General features: G+C 42.5%; 1 protein-coding gene across 1 annotated transcript; it reads left to right on the forward strand.

Annotated features, from left to right (window-relative positions):
• The first annotated feature begins 7,660 nt into the window (after positions 1-7,660).
• OLIG1 (oligodendrocyte transcription factor 1) lies at positions 7,661-11,480 on the forward strand. Its single transcript, XM_081859306.1, has 2 exons — positions 7,661-8,305; positions 8,428-11,480. The coding sequence occupies exon 2, from the start codon at positions 9,351-9,353 to the stop codon at positions 10,056-10,058; it is 708 nt and encodes a 235-aa protein (XP_081715432.1). The 5' UTR covers positions 7,661-8,305; positions 8,428-9,350; the 3' UTR covers positions 10,059-11,480.
• The last annotated feature ends 7,718 nt before the right edge of the window (positions 11,481-19,198 follow it).

Consider the following 19,198-nt stretch of genomic DNA (forward strand, 5'->3'; position numbering starts at 1 on the left):
CTCCCTGGCAAATGAAACTGCCTGAATCAAAGTGTGCCTTTAGATGTTCTACCAAAGTGGTCTTTTCAACATCAAACACAAAGCAAATCAGATTTTACTCAGTTGTTACGATCTGCATTTTAATGTGTCATTTCCAGGATTAATTATCCTGATACAGCAGTTGTATGCTTCCAACACATTGATATCAGTGGGCTTTTCTGTGCTCAGCTTCTGCTACACTACTGACTGAAAGCTTGTGGCTTCAAATATAAGACCATCAGTTTAGTTGTGTAAGGTTGTAGACGGGCAGAAACAGAGTAGAGGCGCTAGCAAATCTGTGTAACCCAAAATGAAGATCCTCCAGTTGCTATCTCTCCTAAAATATCTTTCAAGTAGAAATGGGAAGGGGAAACCTACTTCAATGTGGTGAGACATCTGTGGTCAATGCAGACTATGGGGAGCCCTCATGTAGCCTGAGAGTGCACCTTAGCACAGCGCCTTAGTCCAGTCTTATTGGACTCTAATTCCCATCAGCCCCCACCAGCGCATTCAATAGTCAGGTAGGATGGGAATTGGAATCCAACTATATCTGGAGGACCAAAGGTTTTCCCCACCCTCACACTAGTAATTCATAAGACAACCTGGTGGGGAGAATATGGTCAGCGCGGTGGAGCAATTCATGCAGAGGGAGAAAGACATGGAAAATCTGTGTGCAATGTCATCCTTTTGTCTTTTCTGTCCATTCCCCCCCCCCCCGAGTTTTGTGCTAAAGTGTCACACTGGGGGAGAGGGACCTTTCTTGAAGACTTGTCCATTAGGTAAATAAGAAAAGTGCACATAACAGAAGAGTTCTAACAGGAAACCTCAACAACTTCAATCCTAAAAAAAGGTCAGGTCAACAACTTTGGTCAGCCCTTTGGTCAGCCTTTACGGTCCTTCACTTCATCAGATCTGGCCCTCTTTGAAAAAAAGTTTGGACACCACTAATGCATTGTTTTTTGAACTGTATTCTGAGAAATTTGGGGTTCCTTGGATGCTTAGCAGGGATTCCTCAATGAGGTGATTACAAACAGTGGGCAACGTTTCCTGACGCCTTCACCATTAGTAATCTGCCCATGCAATGCGAAGCTAGAAAGAAGACGTGTGTGTGTGTGTGTGTGTGTGTGTGTGTGTGTGTGTGTGTGACTTGAGTACAGCGCACTGCAAAGACAAGGCCTATCAGGTGCAAAAACTGATGGGGGAACTACCTGAACACATTTGATGTAGTCTCTTGCTTTTTCTAATCCACTAGAAAGCACTATTAATTGTACTAAACATAATAAGAGTGACATCATTTGTATTTATGTAATTTAGCGTTCAACGGACAGCTTTACTTTGTACTGTGCTTCTGCTTGTTTTTGATGCTGTATATTTGATGTTAGCTGCCTTGGTCCCTTTTGGGAGGAACGGCTGGATATAAGAGATGCTGATCTCGTCTTTGTTCTCCACAGCTCCAGCCATTCAAGTGTACTTTACTGGTGCAACAATCAACCTTATTTTCTCTTTCCTCATACACGCAAACCCCAGCTATACTCTAGAATCATATAAGGAGACTGTTCAATTAATACAGAAAACAAAACACGCTAGTTGTGTCACAAAAACAGGGTATGTGAAAGTATCTGGATACATAAATGTTTCCTTGTGTGACTCAAAACACACTAATTGACTTTTTGTTATTTCTAGGGTGCTTGACATCTACTGATTATTTTTTTTTACCTCTTTTTTAAAAAAACCCCCACAATCCTTGCAATCAGTTTACAGTTTGTTAAGAACACATCACCGTCTTCCTTTGGGTACTGTGAAGCAAAAAGATATATAACTTTTGTGTTGGAGGGAAAGAGATCAGTGAAGCTTTGTGTCCATATGTTCCTCCCTCTCATTTCAGTTAAGCTTGCACTGTGTGACCGGGCAGTTTTAAAATAAAATCCATATGCTCTTCATTGCTGGCACTGATTCAAGTCATTAGTTACTGTGCTAATATAGTGCTATCAAGATTCACAGCACTTTGAAAGCAAAAGATAGGTATTTGCTTATCTTGCAAACAATCTATGATTATATTATTAAGGCTGCCACCCTACACACAGTTATCTGGGAGGAAGTCCTGTGAAGTCAATAGGACTGAGTAGGCAGCCAGAGGATTGCACTCTAAGCCTGTTTTATTTTCTAAAATACTAAAGAAATAAGTAAATAGCTCTGCTCCTTAGCCCTTTTCATAAAAAGCAACACTTTAGGAAGGGCAATATGGAAGCAGAGTGCATCTTAATGGTTCTTTCAAATTTATAAATTAAAGCATTGGGAGAGTACATTGTTCACATCACAATGTCCAGAGACTGAGCCAGCCTTCATTTTTTCTTCTTCTTGTACTGTCAACGAAGAGAATGACGATGTCTTGTTCAAAACTGCCCTTGTTATAAGCTATCATTGTGCAACTTAATTGAATATGCTACATGACTGTGCAAGAGACATATGTCTATTCACTATGACAAACATCAAGAGGCTGCCACAAGCTTCTGCAATGCTGAAATAAAAGCAGAGCAAGTGCTCGTTCTCCCAAGGACCTGTGGCCCCAAGCAGCTTGAACAAAATCTGGCAGTATTCACCGATTAGTTACAGTTTATTAACAGCCCATACATTTCTCATCTGCTCACAAGGACTTGTTAGGAGTGTCACCTGCACTGCCAAAAATAAAAATACACAACTGATGTCCGAACGTATTTTCCTCCACAGTTATTTTAGTTTGATTCTGTCTAATAAGTGATGCCCACACACTGGAAAAAAGTATAATATTTGGACCTTTTTGCTGCCTTAAAAAGAAATAAGTATTTTAATTTTTTTCATTTAGTTCATATAAATCTGCTGTTCATAACAGTGAAATAAAGAGACCTGAGGTTACAAAACAGCATCGCACAAACCCAGCACAATCCACAATGTACCAGCATCATGAATGCACAATAAAAATGTATTCTGGAGGGCAGCCCTTAGACTGTGACTTGCATCAGCTCCAGCCTGCCTGTCCATACTGTAGATATTTGATATGGACTGATATGCTTCTGTCTGCATGCAGATTGTTTAGGAGTTGAAAAACTCAGAGCAATATTTCCCTTTTTGTCTGCATCAAAATATATCTTCTTTTCTACATTGTCTCTCTGTGTGTGCGGGGCGGGGGGAGAGGGAGAGATTTGTATCCCAAATACTTGGATGAAGGGAGAAGTCTCTGCAGACTATAGACAACCCTTAGCCACCATCTGCTCCTCACTGAAGCAGGCAGGCATTTTCTCATAGTAACTCCAACAGAGAAAGCAGGTGCCAGGCATGACTGACAATCCCCACTTCACTCTGACACAGACTCTTGCCTTTTCCCCATCTTCAAAGAGCCACTCCTATGACAGAATAAAACTTGGTTCAGTAAGTGGGATGCGATCTACAACAAAATGTTGTAGCATATAATGCTCAGCCAGGTCTGCATTCTTCCAGGATTCTGAAGTCCAGTCCTCCTTCCTGGTTTTCCTCCACTTCCCTCTAGCAGTCAGCCACATTCCATGGTTTCTGAGTATGCCCAGTCCTCATAGATCTGTTGTTGGGGTTCTCTTTATACTTCCAGAGCCTTTGGAGTTTCCCCTGAAGCTGTTGATCTTTTCCTCTTGTGAGTAGGTCACACTCCTTTAGCTACATCTACTCTGCCTAGGACCAATAGATCCCAATCCAACCTTCTGCCCACTGCTGTCTTATGCCACCAGCCCCAACAAGATGCTCGGCACATTACGTGCTATGGCATCTTCTGCCTCCCTCAGTGGCCACAGTCCTTCAGCACTAGCACAGCCAGGCCTGTTGGGCAAATAAATACAGGGTGTGTTTCTTAATCTTCTCCAAGAAAAGTAAAAGCAGTAGGATAATTGCCATGGATTGAGAGAGGTGGGATTTTGGGCCTGGGAGGGTGGGGTACTCGTAACTAGGTAAAGGGTAAAGGGACCCCTGACCATTAGGTCCAATCGTGGCCGACTCTGGGGTTGCGGCGCTCATCTCACTTTATTTGGCAAGGGAGCTGGCGTACAGCTTCCGGGTCACATGGCCAGCATGACTAAGCCGCTTCTGGTGAACCAGAGCAGCACACAGAAACGCCGTTTACCTTCCCGCCGTGGTACCTATTTATCTACTTGCACTGGCGTGCTTTCGAACTGCTAGGTGGGCAGGAGCTGGGACCAAACAACAGGAGCTCACCCCGTCGCGGGGATTTGAACCACCGACCTTCTGATCGGCAAGTCCTAGGCTCTGTGGTTTAACCCACAGCGCCACCCGTGTCCCTTACTCGTAACTAGGCCTCACTTAAAAGCTCCCCAATTACTGCAACTGCACCACACCTATGTCCTGCTAGCTCAATGGGAAGAGCATGACTCAATTTCAAGGTCATGGGTTCAAGCCCCTTATTGGGTGAAAGATACTTGCATTGCCGAGGGTTGGACTAGATGGCCCTTGTGGTCCCGTCCAACTTTACAATTCTACAATTAAAGCCCATTGAAAACACACACAACCCTGGGAGCAGTAGTTTGTTAAGAGTGCTATGGTTCGTGGTTCTGTGAAGTGTAAAGTACAGTTCCCATAATCCTTTGCAGCTGTGATGAATGGGCTCTAATTGTACGGTATGTATGCAGCCTAGTTGGGTAGGTTGATTGCGGATGGCGGATGCATTGGACGTAGCAGTACAGCTTGGGACAAATTCAGATCCCAAGTCCTTTTTCATTAGCCGTTTGCTGCCTGCCTGTCCCCCTCTCTCTCATACCCTGATTGAATGGTGTTTTATGCAGAAGGCCAGCAGGCCTGGCTGCTGCATACATTGATAAGGACTTTGAGCCAGCGGCAGAAGAACGGGGCAAAACTGGGAACAGTATCCCTCTGTGTCCGCTGCAGTCCGTCTGCTTCCAATAAAGAGAGGGCTGCGTGGTCCTATAAAGGCCCCCCTGTCTTTGCAGGTGTCCTAGGAACTTGGCCGTGGCACTTCAGCTAGACACATTTATTACCTTTTGGATGCTATAAATTTATCATTCATTCCTTTCCAAGGGCAAAGAATAGAAGCCGAGCATCAAGCTGCCCCTGCCTTCTCTCTCAGGTCCCTCTGCCAGTACATTTGGCTGGTTTGTTCTCTTTCAGGCTTGTTCTTCCTGTTGCATTCTGCCTATTCATGGAAGAAAGAGTCAAACCGGATGGCTGGATTCAGTGCAGGGAAATGACTTCAGAGCTACCTTTGTTCTCCCCTTCGTTCCTTTGAACACACTTGGCCATGTGTCCTTATGAAAGGGTTCGTTTTAACCATTTGGAACATCCCGCAAGCGAAGCTGCACCGGCCAGAATCACTCACATCTTTTGAGTCTGACGGAGAGTCCGAGTTAAACTGCCAGGGTTTTGTCACGCAAAAAACCTGACCATGACATTGGGCACTGTGTTATAAATCAGCCACAGCCGTCTAAGCAAACTGTCTCTTTTATGGCAACAGGGAGAACCCTCTACAGTGTTTGGCTTAAGCTACCAACTTTAGAATGGCTCAAAGAATATCGTTATTTCTTTTTTTTCCTGCAAAGAAAGCCAGCCCTTTGAAATTGATTTTATAGACTTGTGTGTGCAATTTCACAGCACACTGGATCACACTGTTTTAAGGCAGATTGGCTGTTCTATGCACAAGTACACTTTCAAACCTATTCTGAAGTTTGAAGTGAATGTTTGATTGCCTATCTTAAACCCATTTATAAAGAAAAAGGAAACAGACATCTTTTTCATTGGCATTTCTCTCCCCCCACCAACCTTCCGTGTCAACAAAAGTATTTTCTCATTTCCCTCCCGTTTGAAACAGAAAGTAGGTTCTTCCATGGGCTTGATAGATCTAAGCACTGGGGTTTGTTTTCAAACTAGAAAACTTGACACTTAAGATTCAGTATCCTTGTTTTTCTTATCCTTACCTATTTCAGCCAACAACCCACAATTTGCAACAATAATTTTTATGTTAATTTCCCTCCAATAAGTGTGTTTTAACAGTTTTTGTTTAAAGTGCTCAGATCAAAGCGGTTTCCATCAGTTTGAAGAATGTGCTCTCTCCCAGGCATCCAGAGTTTGATAAGCTCAATTGTGCAGATCAATTTAAAGAACAACAGTTGAAAAGAAGATTTCTGGTTTTGTTTTGTTTTTTAAAAAAACACATTTATTTATTTGTTATTAGAAGCATTAAGTTCTTATTATATTAAAATTAGATGCAAACATTGCAAAAAAATAACCACTGAGATTTTCTAGTACCTACATTGCAAACAAAAGTGGAGACCTGAACTAGCTAGTGAAAGGAGGGGCCTTGTTTATTTATTTACCATATTTATATCCTACGTTTCCTACAGCAATCTCAAAACGGTGCACATGGACACACGCACATCCTGGAATTTCATCCCCACAACAATTCTGAAAGGTAGACTAGGCTGAGAGATAGATCACCCTGGAAGTTGCACATTTTATTGTACATTTGTGATGGTTTGTGCTCAGGACTGTATTGGGGTGGTTATATGCAATCCTGCTTTCCATACTGTTTGTGCCTGGGTGGACATACTGCTTTGTTTCTATCCAGCACATGTCCCATAATTTCCTGCTGAAATCCTGTAACTTTTTATACCACAAATGCTCTGGTTTCTTTCTTTCTTTTGTCCTGGTTTGGTAGCAAATGCCCCTCCCAATGGCATTAATTCATGACACTGTAGAAGCAGTGTAGACAGTCTGGTATAAATCCACCACAAATCATAGCTATTGTATCAATGACCTGTTGCAGATTCTTTTTTTTACAAAAAAAGAAAACAAGATCAGAGGGACCCCTAGTCTGATACTCTAACCACTTTACCCCACTGCCTCATTCTTGTGCATATTCCATTCTTGCCCCATCCTTACCTCCCATTACAACATGGCATAATTAAGAGTTTCCAGCTCTCAATCCTACCTGGAATTCATGGCCTATAACTCTGGAGCCCTTCCTTCAATTAATGGCTCCCAGCTTTCAAAAGTCAGTGGCAAGACAGATGCTTGGCAATGGTTCTCAGATGATGTTATTATTATTATTGCTACTACATCATTATCAACACCATCAGCATATTTTCCAACGTGACTAAGGCTGCAATCCTAATCCCACTTTCCTGGAAGCAAGCCTCATGGAATTCAGTAAGGTTTATGTCTGAGTAGACATGGTTAGGATTGCTCTGTAAAATAGGACTGGGAACTGTGCCTTTGTCCAATTCATCACAACAGTGCAGAAAGCTCCATAAGCCAAGCCACACTAGCTTATAATAATGGACTGATGGAGCTCTGAAAGCTCCTTATTATCAACTCGAAGTCAGAGGCCATGATTTCCAAGTAGACTAAGTGCATTGGGCTGGGAAAAGAAAAGAAAAAGGAGGAAGTAGCCAGGGCCTACAAAAGCAAAGCACCAAGGTGGAAGATCAATCTGCAGGATCTCATCCTCTTCAGCCAAGGCTGGCTGGAGACACTTTGCTGCCTGAGGAGAACAACAAGATGGTGCCCTTCCTCAAGGCACATACAGAAGCCAATTTGACTGGCAGTTGAATCTTACTCCAATACTGATGAAAGGACAGGATCTTCCACTGCACCTGAGAGCAGTGTCCCTGGCACCTACCACAGCCTTGACCTCTCCCCTTCTACTTTCCCTTAGGGCACACACGTCTAAAGTATCTCCAGGGAAAATGGGCTACAACTTACTTCTGTCTCCAAACCCTTTTATCTAGCTGTGAGGTATATACAATTAAAAATAAGAAAAACCATGGGCCTGGGCATTTTGCATCTATCTGATTTAACCTGAATTACATTATCCTGCTGTTTTATCATTTTGTTTTATTGCTTTGTATTGTCTTTGATTTTACTGAATTTTTGTATCTCAGTTCAATGTAAAAAAAGTTTTAAAGTTGTTCTTGGCTTATGGTTTGCAATTGTAAGAACACTTACTATGGAGCAATGCCCATTGAGTTCAATGGGACTTACTTCTAAAGAAAAATGTTTAGGATTGCACTGTTTTTTACTGATACTGAATTTTGCATTGCTTTATTTCATACTTTGAGCTGCCTTAACAGAACGGCTGAAGAATACTTATAATAAATACCTGAAATCAAAATGAAACAAGGCTGAGACACAGCAAAAACATTTGTGAAATATAGATGGGGGAGATCATGGCAAGTAACCACATTAGGCTTTCGAAGCATAAACAATTAAGAGTCTTGTGGCACCTTCAAGACTAACCAATTTATCATGAAGAAGTGTGCATGCACACGAAAGAAGAAGTGTGCATGCACACGAAAGCTCATACCAAGAACTGACTTAGTTGGTCTTTAAGGTGCTACTGGAAGGAATTTGTTTTGTTTCAATTTATCATGACATAAGCTTTGATGGACCACAGTCTACCTCATCAGATGCGTGAAGCATTATCATGAATTATAGGTTGAATTTATATTCACATGGGGGTTGGGGGGGGTTATAAAACGGGAGGTCAGAGGCAAGTGAAAAGGACAGATAATGATAAACTGATAGTGGTAGTTCACAAAACAGTGCTTGATGATGCAGACATATTGTCATTGGCAAGCCAATTAGCACATTCAATGGGCTATAAAATCCTTTGCTGTATGTCAAAGTTAAATAAGCATGTGGGTGCAAACACAAGTCCTGCAACGTCCCATTTCTACATGTGATATCTCAGCTCTGTCTTCTGCTTTATTTTAAAATAGCTTGTTTTTAACCAGTGGCGGGGGGGGGGAGGGAGTTATTTTATGACCAAAACAAACTAATATCAAACACCACTTTGCAGTCTGAAAAGCAGAGCAAGTTTACAGATCCCAGCCCTTCGGAAGGCATTTATATTCCTGCCAGCAGTCAAAATGCAGGAGAAGGAACCAGAGCACATATAAACAGGGGGGAAAAACAAGCGCGCTCCAAAAGGTGAGCGGAATGGACAGAAGCCCTTGCGGAAGTTTGGGCGGCGGAACCCGCAGAGCCCGGAGGCGACAATAAACTTCTTGTTTTGCCCAGCGCCGCGTCTTCCCTCCACGCCACGCGGCAGCCAATGAGCGCCGCTCTTTGCCCAGATTTGCACTCCCATTGGCCGCCGGCCTGACATTCCTTTACTTTAACAACAGAGCTGGATTTAAAGAGGGTTCGGCCGATTATCCCTTTCCTCACATCTCACGGCAAATCCCCGGCGCGTTCCCCGCCCCCCTTTTCCTTCCAGCTGCTCCCCACCCCACCCCCGGCTCCTTTTTTGTGCTATGGAAGTTTTCTGCCTGCTCTGAAAGCGCAGCAGCGAAGCGATCATGCTGAGGCAGCCGCCCTTCTATGAGCTGGTGGGCTACAGGCAGCCCCCTCCCGCCTTGCTGGCCAAAGCAGCTCCGGAGCGGCCAGACTTTGCCCCAGAGCCTCTCCATGGACCCGGGAGCGCCAAGGCGACCGCGGCAGGAGCCCCTGCCGGCGGCGTCACGCCCAAGAGTGACCAGAAGAGCGAGCAGCAGCAGCTCCGGAGGAAGATCAACAGCCGGGAGCGGAAGCGGATGCAAGATCTCAACCTGGCGATGGACGCGCTGCGGGAGGTGATCCTGCCCTACTCGGCCGCGCACTGCCAGAGCTCGCCGGGGAGGAAGCTCTCCAAGATCGCCACGCTGCTCCTGGCCAGGAACTACATCCTCTTGCTGGGGAGCTCCTTGCAAGAGCTCCGGAGGATCCTAGGCGAGATGAGCGGCTCGGGCCCCCGGCTGCTCCTGGCCGGCCTGCCCCTCTTCGCCGCCGCCGCCGCCGCCGCCCCGGGCCCGGTGCTCTTGACGCCGGGGGCCGTGAATGCCCATCACCACCACGCCCCGCACCCGGCCAGCAAGTACCTCTCGGTGGCCCTGGAAGAGCAGCAGTGCGGCCAAGTGCACCTGCCCAGCGGCGCCAGCCTGTGCACTTGCGCCATTTGCAAGTTCCCCCACTTCATCCCGCCGTCCGGCCTCAGTTTAACGGCAGTGCAGGCGCAGTTCTCCAAGTGACTGACCCGGGACTGCGGCGGAGTGGGGGTGGGGGTTAGAGGAGAGCAGAGGCGGAAGATCGGACCTGGAGGGAGGGGCGAGGACAAGGACACGTGCGCAGCAGGAGCACTGGCGCGAGCGGAGGGGGAGCCTCCTCCTCCGTTTAGTCCTCGCCGGGGTCGGGCGGCGAGAGTGCAGACAGTTCAGCAACGGGAGAGGGGAATCCCCGGGGCGTCCGGCTCTTTAACAGGACAAGTTGCATGTATTTCAGTGTCCTTTCAAATCAGATGTGAGATCGCTTCGGGGGCGCGCGTGTAAGGAGGCGGGAGACATTGCCAGGGAAAACGAAAAATAAAGCTGTTGCCCAGAAAACTTGCTTTACAGTTTTATAAGGGGCAAAAGACCAACCAAAGTTATGTACCGTGAATGTTGAGAACTTGTGCGCGTTCACTTTGGAATAAGCCACGAGGCTTGCTTCCAAAGTGAACGTGCTTAAGGTCGGGCTGCTTGTCCAATTGACGTAGTGCGCATGCTCCACAAAAGTCCTTAACTTAATCATGCCTCTGCAACTGTATTTGTCTTCACCCAGTGCAGTAACAAGCGAGTCTTGTCATTTACCTTGGCAACCCTGAGATGCCACCCGTTCTCCCTCATTGCCTAGTATTTAATTGTAGATCGTATAGTCATTAGTCGCCACTGATGTATTGTTTGAAGATAATACCACCACAGCTATCATGGGGCAGCCCAAACCTATCCATTTTTACTCAGAAGTCATTGATTTTAATGGGACTGACTCCCAAGTAAGTTTGCATATCATGGTAGCCCTCAGCACAATCCTAAACTTGCTTACTCAGAATGGAGCTTACCGCTTAGTAAGTGTTCCCAGGATTCCAGTTTTCCATTACCTAAAAGATAATGATAAATTTGTAACATTACCCTGAGCAGATAATCCATAAAGTCTCTATTTTAATGGTGATGAGTGAAACAGGAGAGCCATTGTCTTGGAAACAGAGAAAAATTAATAAAGAAATGCTTGTAATTTCATTTGATAGCTCCACCTCCTGATCTACTGCTTCTGATATATTCTGTTTCTAGCCTGGGTTTAAGAGATGATGTTAGAAAAATACAACTCAGAATGTTCTAATATGTTGATACCATAATATATTACAGAGTCTGTGCCACTGGAAGCCCCCCCCCTTTTAATCCTTTAGTTATTTATACTTGATTCTGATTAAAGAGAGATCTTGAGACAGCCTTTTAAGATATCTTTCAATCCATTTTTCCAGTTTTATATACAAATGAAGCTCTATAATTCTAGAAACAATGGTGTTTTAAATTCACATACGTCTGAATGGTTTTATTCTCCCCTTTAGTTTTTGTTCACTTCAGTTATTGTGAGTTTACCATTATAATGTGCACAAATAAACACCAAACTATAATATCTATCTGCTCACATGCCCAATGCATCTGTATCAATGAGAGGCAAAGTATGTTGTCATAATCCATTTATGCCTGAAGGAGAGCCAGTAATTCACTTCAGTCTCAAATTTGACTAAGCTTAATTAGAGGTAGGAGCAATCTGGTATCAAGGAGAAGAGCCCCAGAATAATTAGGGACTCTGCCTCCGATGAAGTAGTCACATAAGCAAAGACCCCTGTGTAGAATCTGCAATTCATTGTAACTGTATGGTAGTTTCAGAATGTCTTGTTAAGATTCAAGATGATTAAAAAATGGTAGACATAAATTAAATCTGGAAAGCTAGTTCAGTGAAGTGGGGAAGAGAGGATGGCTGAACATGGAGTGTAAATGAAGTCCTTAGAGCTGGCCTCCTTCTCCAGTGTCCAAATCTTCCTTCAGGTTGGTTACTGCTGGGGAGTTTTCAGATCTTGAAGCATGCACACCCTTTCCTTGCTTCTAGGCTGAAGCTGGAAGCCTTCTCTCAGGGACTCTCAGCAGGAGGGCTGAGAGGAGACTGATCCCAGCCTGACAGCTCAATCCCTAAGCAGCCTAACTCAACAGTAAGACCCAGTGTGTCAACGGGATATTCCCAGGTAAGTATGGACAAATTGCATCTTTGGCCTCCTCAATTCAATTTGATTAATTCTGCCCAGGTGGTTTCCCCTGTTTCTGACTGCTCGGTTTTCATTCAGAGGGAAGGAAAGAACATGTAATACTCCGGCTCAGATAGCAAGGCAAACAAACAGCCGAAAAATTAAATGTGATTCACAGTGGAATCCATGTGTAATGGTGCCTAGGAATATAGGACACTGCATCACAGTGAGTCACACTCATTGGTCTATCTACCTCAGCCTTGTCCACAATGACTGGCAGCCGCTCTAGAGGTTTCAGACTGGGGTCTCTCCCAGCCCTACTTGAAAATGCCAGGAACTGAACCTGGGACCTTCATTCAAGGCAGATGCTCTTCCACATACATTTATGTCGTTTGAACAATTTTTTTTAGAAACATGAGTGCAGTAGCCTAGGAAGGAAGAAAGAAAGAAAGCTTAACTTGCAAACATATCTAGAAAACGCTTAACTAATCTAGAAAAGGCCATGAAGAAATCCAGAGAGAGTTGGCCAAATTACAGAACGGTAAACCTGAATGCAGATGAAATACAACAAGATGAGAGTGAAAATAATGGGTAAGGAAAGCCTCATTTCTCCTGCTTCTTATAGAGAACATTTGCAGATTGAGAAGCACACTTGTAGCCACACATTGCAAAGCTCATGCCTCTTCCATACTCTGCAAGAGAAAGGAAAGTGTAAGGCAATTCAGGGGAGACGTTATGATCTGAGCTGAAGAGCAGGTGGGTGATAGCAAAATATAGTCCTATAGATAGCTTTTGGGGTTGGTTATTTATGGTGTGCATTGGGAAGATTGGTTTGTTTTTAAAAGCTGATTAATGCATTTTAAAAATAGATTAACGTGTGTGTTTATAATATCATTTCCCCCCATTTATTCCTGCCTCTTTTATACCCGATTTAACTGTTTCAGACTGAGCCCATGGGAGAAAGAAAATCTCTTAACATTTGAGAAAACTGCTTTAAGCCATTCTGAATCCATGGGATTGAGCAGATTAGTTATTAAGTAAGTAAGTAAGTAAGTAAGTAAGAAATGGGACAGTATCATGTCTAAATCAGGTAGTTTAATAATGTAACCAAATTCACTTAAATTATTATTTCAGATCTTTGGGGATACAAAAGACCCAGAGAAGTGGAAATTGCCAACAAGACAAATTGGAGGGTGCTTGTGTTTCTTGCCATGGGACATTAATATTTTGGCCTGATGTTTTTGTTTAGAGTTCTCTGAATCCACAGAGTCTTCCTGCAGTAACAAAATATTTAGCTGCCAAGAAACTGCTTACTTTATTGTTATTCATGGAATTGTACTTTGAGGCGGCACAAAAACATCTTGCAATATATGCAAAATCAATTTTGCTGAAGATGCTGGACAGCAACCCACTGGAAATCTAGCTATGTTAATTAGTCACTGAATGAATGATTGAAAATATTGGCTAGGAACCATGAAATTACCCACAACAAATACTGACATGGGATCTACTGAGAATGATCCATCAGGAGCTACAGCCATTTCCCAAGAACTGGAAATAAGATAATATTAGTTATTCACTCCAAGTATGGCCATAGAAAACTGACCATTGTAGAATGAAAGCTGCAGGTGTGCCAGATAATAAGAGAATATGCAAACAAGAATAAAAATTCAATACAGAGATTAGCTACATTTTGTACTTCATTAAAATGGTTACATTGCGTTACTTGAGCTAAAAATGAAACTGTCCTCAGGGAGATTGCGTTATACACAAATTATTTTCAATCTTACAGATTAGAATAAGAAAGTAAAGCTGCAATTCTGCACATGCTTACCTTGGAGGAAATCCCTTTGAACTCAACAAGGCTTTTTTCTAAGTGGACATGTATAGGATATCATGTCAGTATGTCTTCAGAAGGTGAAGATCTGACGATGACATAATGTGAGGCCACATTATGTGCAATGCCTTGAGAGGCAGGAGCTCCATGAAAAATAAACAAATGTTCTCTTGGCTTCCATGCCATTGTTTTACCTAAAGTGTGGGAGAGGAGATGATATCTCCAATAGTAACTGCTCTTACTGCCTCAGAGTGGCACCAAGTTATGAGTGCTACCTCAAGGTTGAATCCTGGCATATGGTTAAAAGGCTTATTTCAGGTGCCATTGGACCCAACGCTAAGGACAACAGCTTGGAGAGACAGAAACCTGTTTGTTTATGTAAGTCCTTACAATTATTATTCACACTTACTTTTTGCCCCACCCTTTCCAGGTGCAGGCCCGTGCTTTAATGCTCCTTGTCTGAGTGGGGTTCTTTTTTGCCCCAGTGTTCTTAGTGCTCAGTCAGAGCAGTTGTCAATTCAGGTGTTTTCATAGATTGACGTTTGCTCCGATTGAGCTTTAAATAGTGGGATTTCTCAGGGAAAGCTCCAAAGCCCAAAAAAGGCACTCAGACATGGAGCTGTAAAACACAGACTATGCTTGTAAAGAGCAGGTGAAAGATAAATGTGGATAAGCCCTAAATGTGGTATTTAATCAATAATCTGTTTCCATAGGCACTAAGGGCCAGAATGGTTCAGTTTTGTATTTCCTTTCTCATATATATATATATATATATATATATATATATATATATATATATATATTCTTATACTGATACATAAGAACCCCAAGGGCGTTGTGCAACCATTATCCTAGTGATTATGTCAATGGGTTTAGGTGTGCTTAACTCTGAATTGGTATGTGGCTGTTGTGTGGTGTGGTGTGGTGAGGTTCACATAAAAATGGGTTCACTATGTATGGGTTCACACGCCTAGCAAAAATTGCTATTAGCAGGGACAGGGAGACTTCTGTAGGAGTTAATTCTCATATAAATTAAATAACTGACCAAGAGAAACGGCAATTTGGATCTGTGTCTTCCATGGTACCTTAATGATTATGAACTAGCCTGCTCTAGGGAATTGGGAGAGACCTTGCATTTCTCTGGCAATGTGATGTAAATCATTCAGTTCTCTTCCAATTCCAAAATGACTGAAGGTACACTTTTAATTTCCTAGTAAACGTTGTATATGAAAGGAATTTCTCAACGGGCATACGAAAGATCAATGGAAGAACACTCTGGCAACGCCACTGTTCCAGCTGTGGTAATGAAAGTGTAAGTAGAAAGACAGCTGGCAGAAGACCTTGGTTTTTCACACGAAACACACATTTCTGCCTTTTTATTTCAGGTTTCTGAGTAGAAAAATAGCCTCAGTTGTCAATCAGCTAACTTGCAGTGCTAATAGATTCTGATGGTTGGGGAAGAAGGGGGGGGGCAGTCAGTGCAGAATTTAATTTAACAACTTACAATACATCCACATGCCCAGAAAATGTGGACAGCTTGATAGGGTTCACTGAGCCAAAGAAGTAAGACCAAAACAGTGCATTAATGTATAGCGGAAGAATAGTTGCAATCAGCTCTCTTGTGCATTGGACAGAGAACTTGGAGATGAAGCAATTATCAGCCATCGGGGATTAATAGTAAAGTGTGAATGCCAAGCTGTATATGTTAGGGGCAGAATATGTTGCCTATAGAAAACAACAAAGAGCGTTTCTTACTATTAAGTGAGATTAAACGTAATGGCCTGATTTAATCACAAAGGCAGAATTAAATTCAGATGGCAACTTCAAAGTGGACACATGCACACCAGCTACTGCATACATTTACATATAGCTGGCATAGCTTGGCTTGCATCACAATAGGATAAAGTTTCTTTGGCCACTTAAACAATTTTCCATTCTTTGCCTTTCATTAACATTCACTGTATTTATCTCTAAATTGCTTTTAGTTAATAAGATGGTGCTAACAGTTATATTTATTCATGGAAGTCCATGAATAATTCCTCCAAGTAAATTTTTAATTCTACCAAGTAAAAAAAAACAACAACCCACAGCAGCAGAGGGTCAATGAGAATAGAATAGCTGTAATCAGGTAGTCACAAAAAGCTGCTGTAGTAACCTCCAGTCCTGTTTTTCATCTCTCCTCCCCACCCCAAGGTATCAATATTCCTAAGTATCCATCTGAATTCAATACCTCCCATGAAAAGTGCCTTCTTTTCATTCTGCTGGTAGAACACCCATGTTTTAATGAATGCCAAGCTAATTTTGGGGGTTTTGTTGTTGTTTCTGTTTGAAATTGATTAATTGAGCTAGTTTGATCTTGCTTCTATGGTGCTCTGAGGAGTTTTCAGATGCCGTAAGTTATTTGTTTCCGAATTTAGCCCCACTTGAGGCTATGCAGTTTCCATTCCATAAATTAAGAATGTTAAATGCCCTGATCCTAGGCAGATTTACTTGGAAGCGATTCCCACCGATTCCTAGTCAACCCAAGAAAACTTGCTTAGGATTGCTGCCAAAGTGTACAAATGTCCAAGCCGTTATATCTGTTCATTAATTGGTTGCGTTGTCTGCTTAATAGCTCATTAACTACAGAGTAAACTGCTGAAATGAAGGTTTTATGCAGCACATATGTTTTCAAATGAATGACAACAGGTTGTGCTATAAATGGAATTCAACAGAAGAAATGTTGAATCCTCTCACACGGCATTCCAAATGCTACTTTTAATAGTCATACATGTATAGAGGAAATAATTTATTAAAAAATGGGCTAATGAGTGTTTCATCGATAAAAGTTTAGATATCTAAGCTACTAGCAAAGGCATTTTAGAAATCATGGTGCTACTACTGCAAAACAAAGGGAGTCCTCACCAAAAAAAGAAAAAGTATGTGGGAGCCCACAAATGAGGAAGAAAATATACCACCTCTGTCTAATCCACAATAGCAGTGAAGAGCATACAGTGGTTTAAACTGAGCCAATGTGTTGTTCCCCAGATATGTTAGATTACAACTCCCATCATCTCTGACCATTAACCACACTAGCTGGGGCTGATGAGAGCTGGAATCCAACAAGCTCTGGTCAATGCCAAACTATAATCCACAATTGTTGGTATCACTTAGGTGAGATCAAAGTTTGTGCAACAATGGCATGTGTTCAACTAAATCCTACTCAGAGTTAAAATTAATGAACCTTAGGTAGTTGTGTATATTAAATTAATAAGCTTACTGTGAGTAGGACTAGCATTCAATGCCTGCAAGTTCAATTTTATATAGGTCTGCCATGACCCCCATTAACTAAATAGCCCCACACCAATTAGAGGGCAGTATACAACTATCATGTTCCATCAATACAAGGATTTCTGATTGCTCAACAGAACTTCCCTCTCTTCTCTTTGTGTGTTGCCTAAATCTGTTCTAGGGGTTCACCCAACCCAATAGAGCATATGTGGCATGGGGTGGGTCTGAGATGCTTGTGGGGAGAGGATGGGAGAGGGAGGAATTCTGCTGTGGCAGTGGAAATTCTTGCATTGATAGAACACATTAGTTACATACCACCCAGAGTAACCTTTTTTGTAGGGGAGTTCCAGGCCTATGGTCATTTTGATTGCCCTTTTGGGCACTTTTTCCAGTTCTACAACCTCTTTTTAAATATGCCACAACCAGAATTGTATCAGTTTCAAAATATCATTATCAAGCCTGATGCCCAGCCAACTCATCAAAACAGGAATGTCTCTGGGACTCAGGTTGCTTCCCTGTGGGTGTTAAAAACTAAAATGTTTGTGAGTCAGAATGAATTTTCGAGAGTGCCAAGTGAATAAACTTGCTCATAGTCCTCTCTTCTAACAAGGAACATCTGCTTTTTAAAAAATTAGTATTTTAAATAAACCACCTCCATTCCATTTTTAACAGCCCCCGTGTTTAGCATTTGACAGCCAATATCTTATTAAATTTTAGGTTTAAAATAATGTATTATTCTGCAGTTTACTGCCCCAGAACTTGATTTGATGAAGGATGGTATAGCAGTGTTTTTAAGAAAAACAAGTTAAACATTGATAAGGTTTTACACTTTGAATTTGCATTTCAAATTTAAAAGAAGTTTATAAACTGAATTTTAAATATTTGAAAATCTTCATTTCAATTCTGCCACCTTTCACATACTTTTCACTTTCCATGATTGATTGATTCACATTCATTTTCCAATATTTTATATCATGGTGCAGTTGGAACATGTCAGCACCTCTGAGTTTACAATATGTTACCTTCATAAAATCAGATAATTCCATTCTATCCCAATCCACAAATCACAACAGATGTGACTCCAAGGTACTCAGTTTCTACAATTTTTCTGTTTTTTAGTTTATGGTAAGCTGAGTGGTTTGGGGTTGTTGTCTTTTTAGTCTGTTTCAATTATTTTAGACAAGACACTCCCTTGACTCTCGCCATTAAATGTGTTCCAAGGGAGAATGATGGCTGTAACAACCCTGTAGAAATCCTCTCAAATGAAAAGAGGAAGGCCAATTTCAAAGGACAAAAGACTGAAGTCCTGGTGTGACAGGTCACTAAACACTTATCTGCCACTGCTCCAGGTTAGAGCATTGAAGAGAGGTCCTGCTAAGTAGCATAGAATATGGAACAAGGCCTTAACTGTGTTCTGGGCCTGCGGACCTTGGATGTAGAGGACTAAAGAATTTCAAATGAAACTCTGAAACAGGAGACTGGAAGGGTAAGGCCTATTCACATTGTTTCTCAGGCAATTAAAAGGGGCAGCTACCCCGGCTGACTTTCACCTCAGTAGGATGCGACTGCTGACCAGTGAATTCTGTATCAATAATCAAAGAACAGGCATGAATGTCTTTTCCACCTGCTGTAACTTTGACACCATCCATATTGCTAGGTTTTATTTCCTGTAAGTGTTAAGCTGACTCAAGTAAGCAACAGCAGTGATAGCTCTGTAGTTCATAGTTTCGTAGAGAAAGGCATTGAAAATAATCATGAGCAAATGGGTCTATCACACTCTTTCCAAGGTTTAAATCTGGATCTGTTAACCTGTGTCCCTCCATATGTTGTTGGACTCGAACTACCACCAGTCCCAGCCAGCATAACCAGAGGCTAGGGAAGATGGGAGTTGCAGTCCACTAACATTTGTAGAGATACAAAAAGTCAGAGCTGAGAGTTGTGTGTGTGATCTATAAGCTAGAAGCAAGGCTGCAGGCTGGGCAGTTGGGAGACAGAACCATGCC

This window comes from Podarcis erhardii (genome assembly GCF_964252035.2).
Source record: "Podarcis erhardii genome assembly, chromosome: 4".
In the NCBI taxonomy this organism is placed as follows: Eukaryota; Metazoa; Chordata; class Lepidosauria; order Squamata; family Lacertidae; genus Podarcis; species Podarcis erhardii.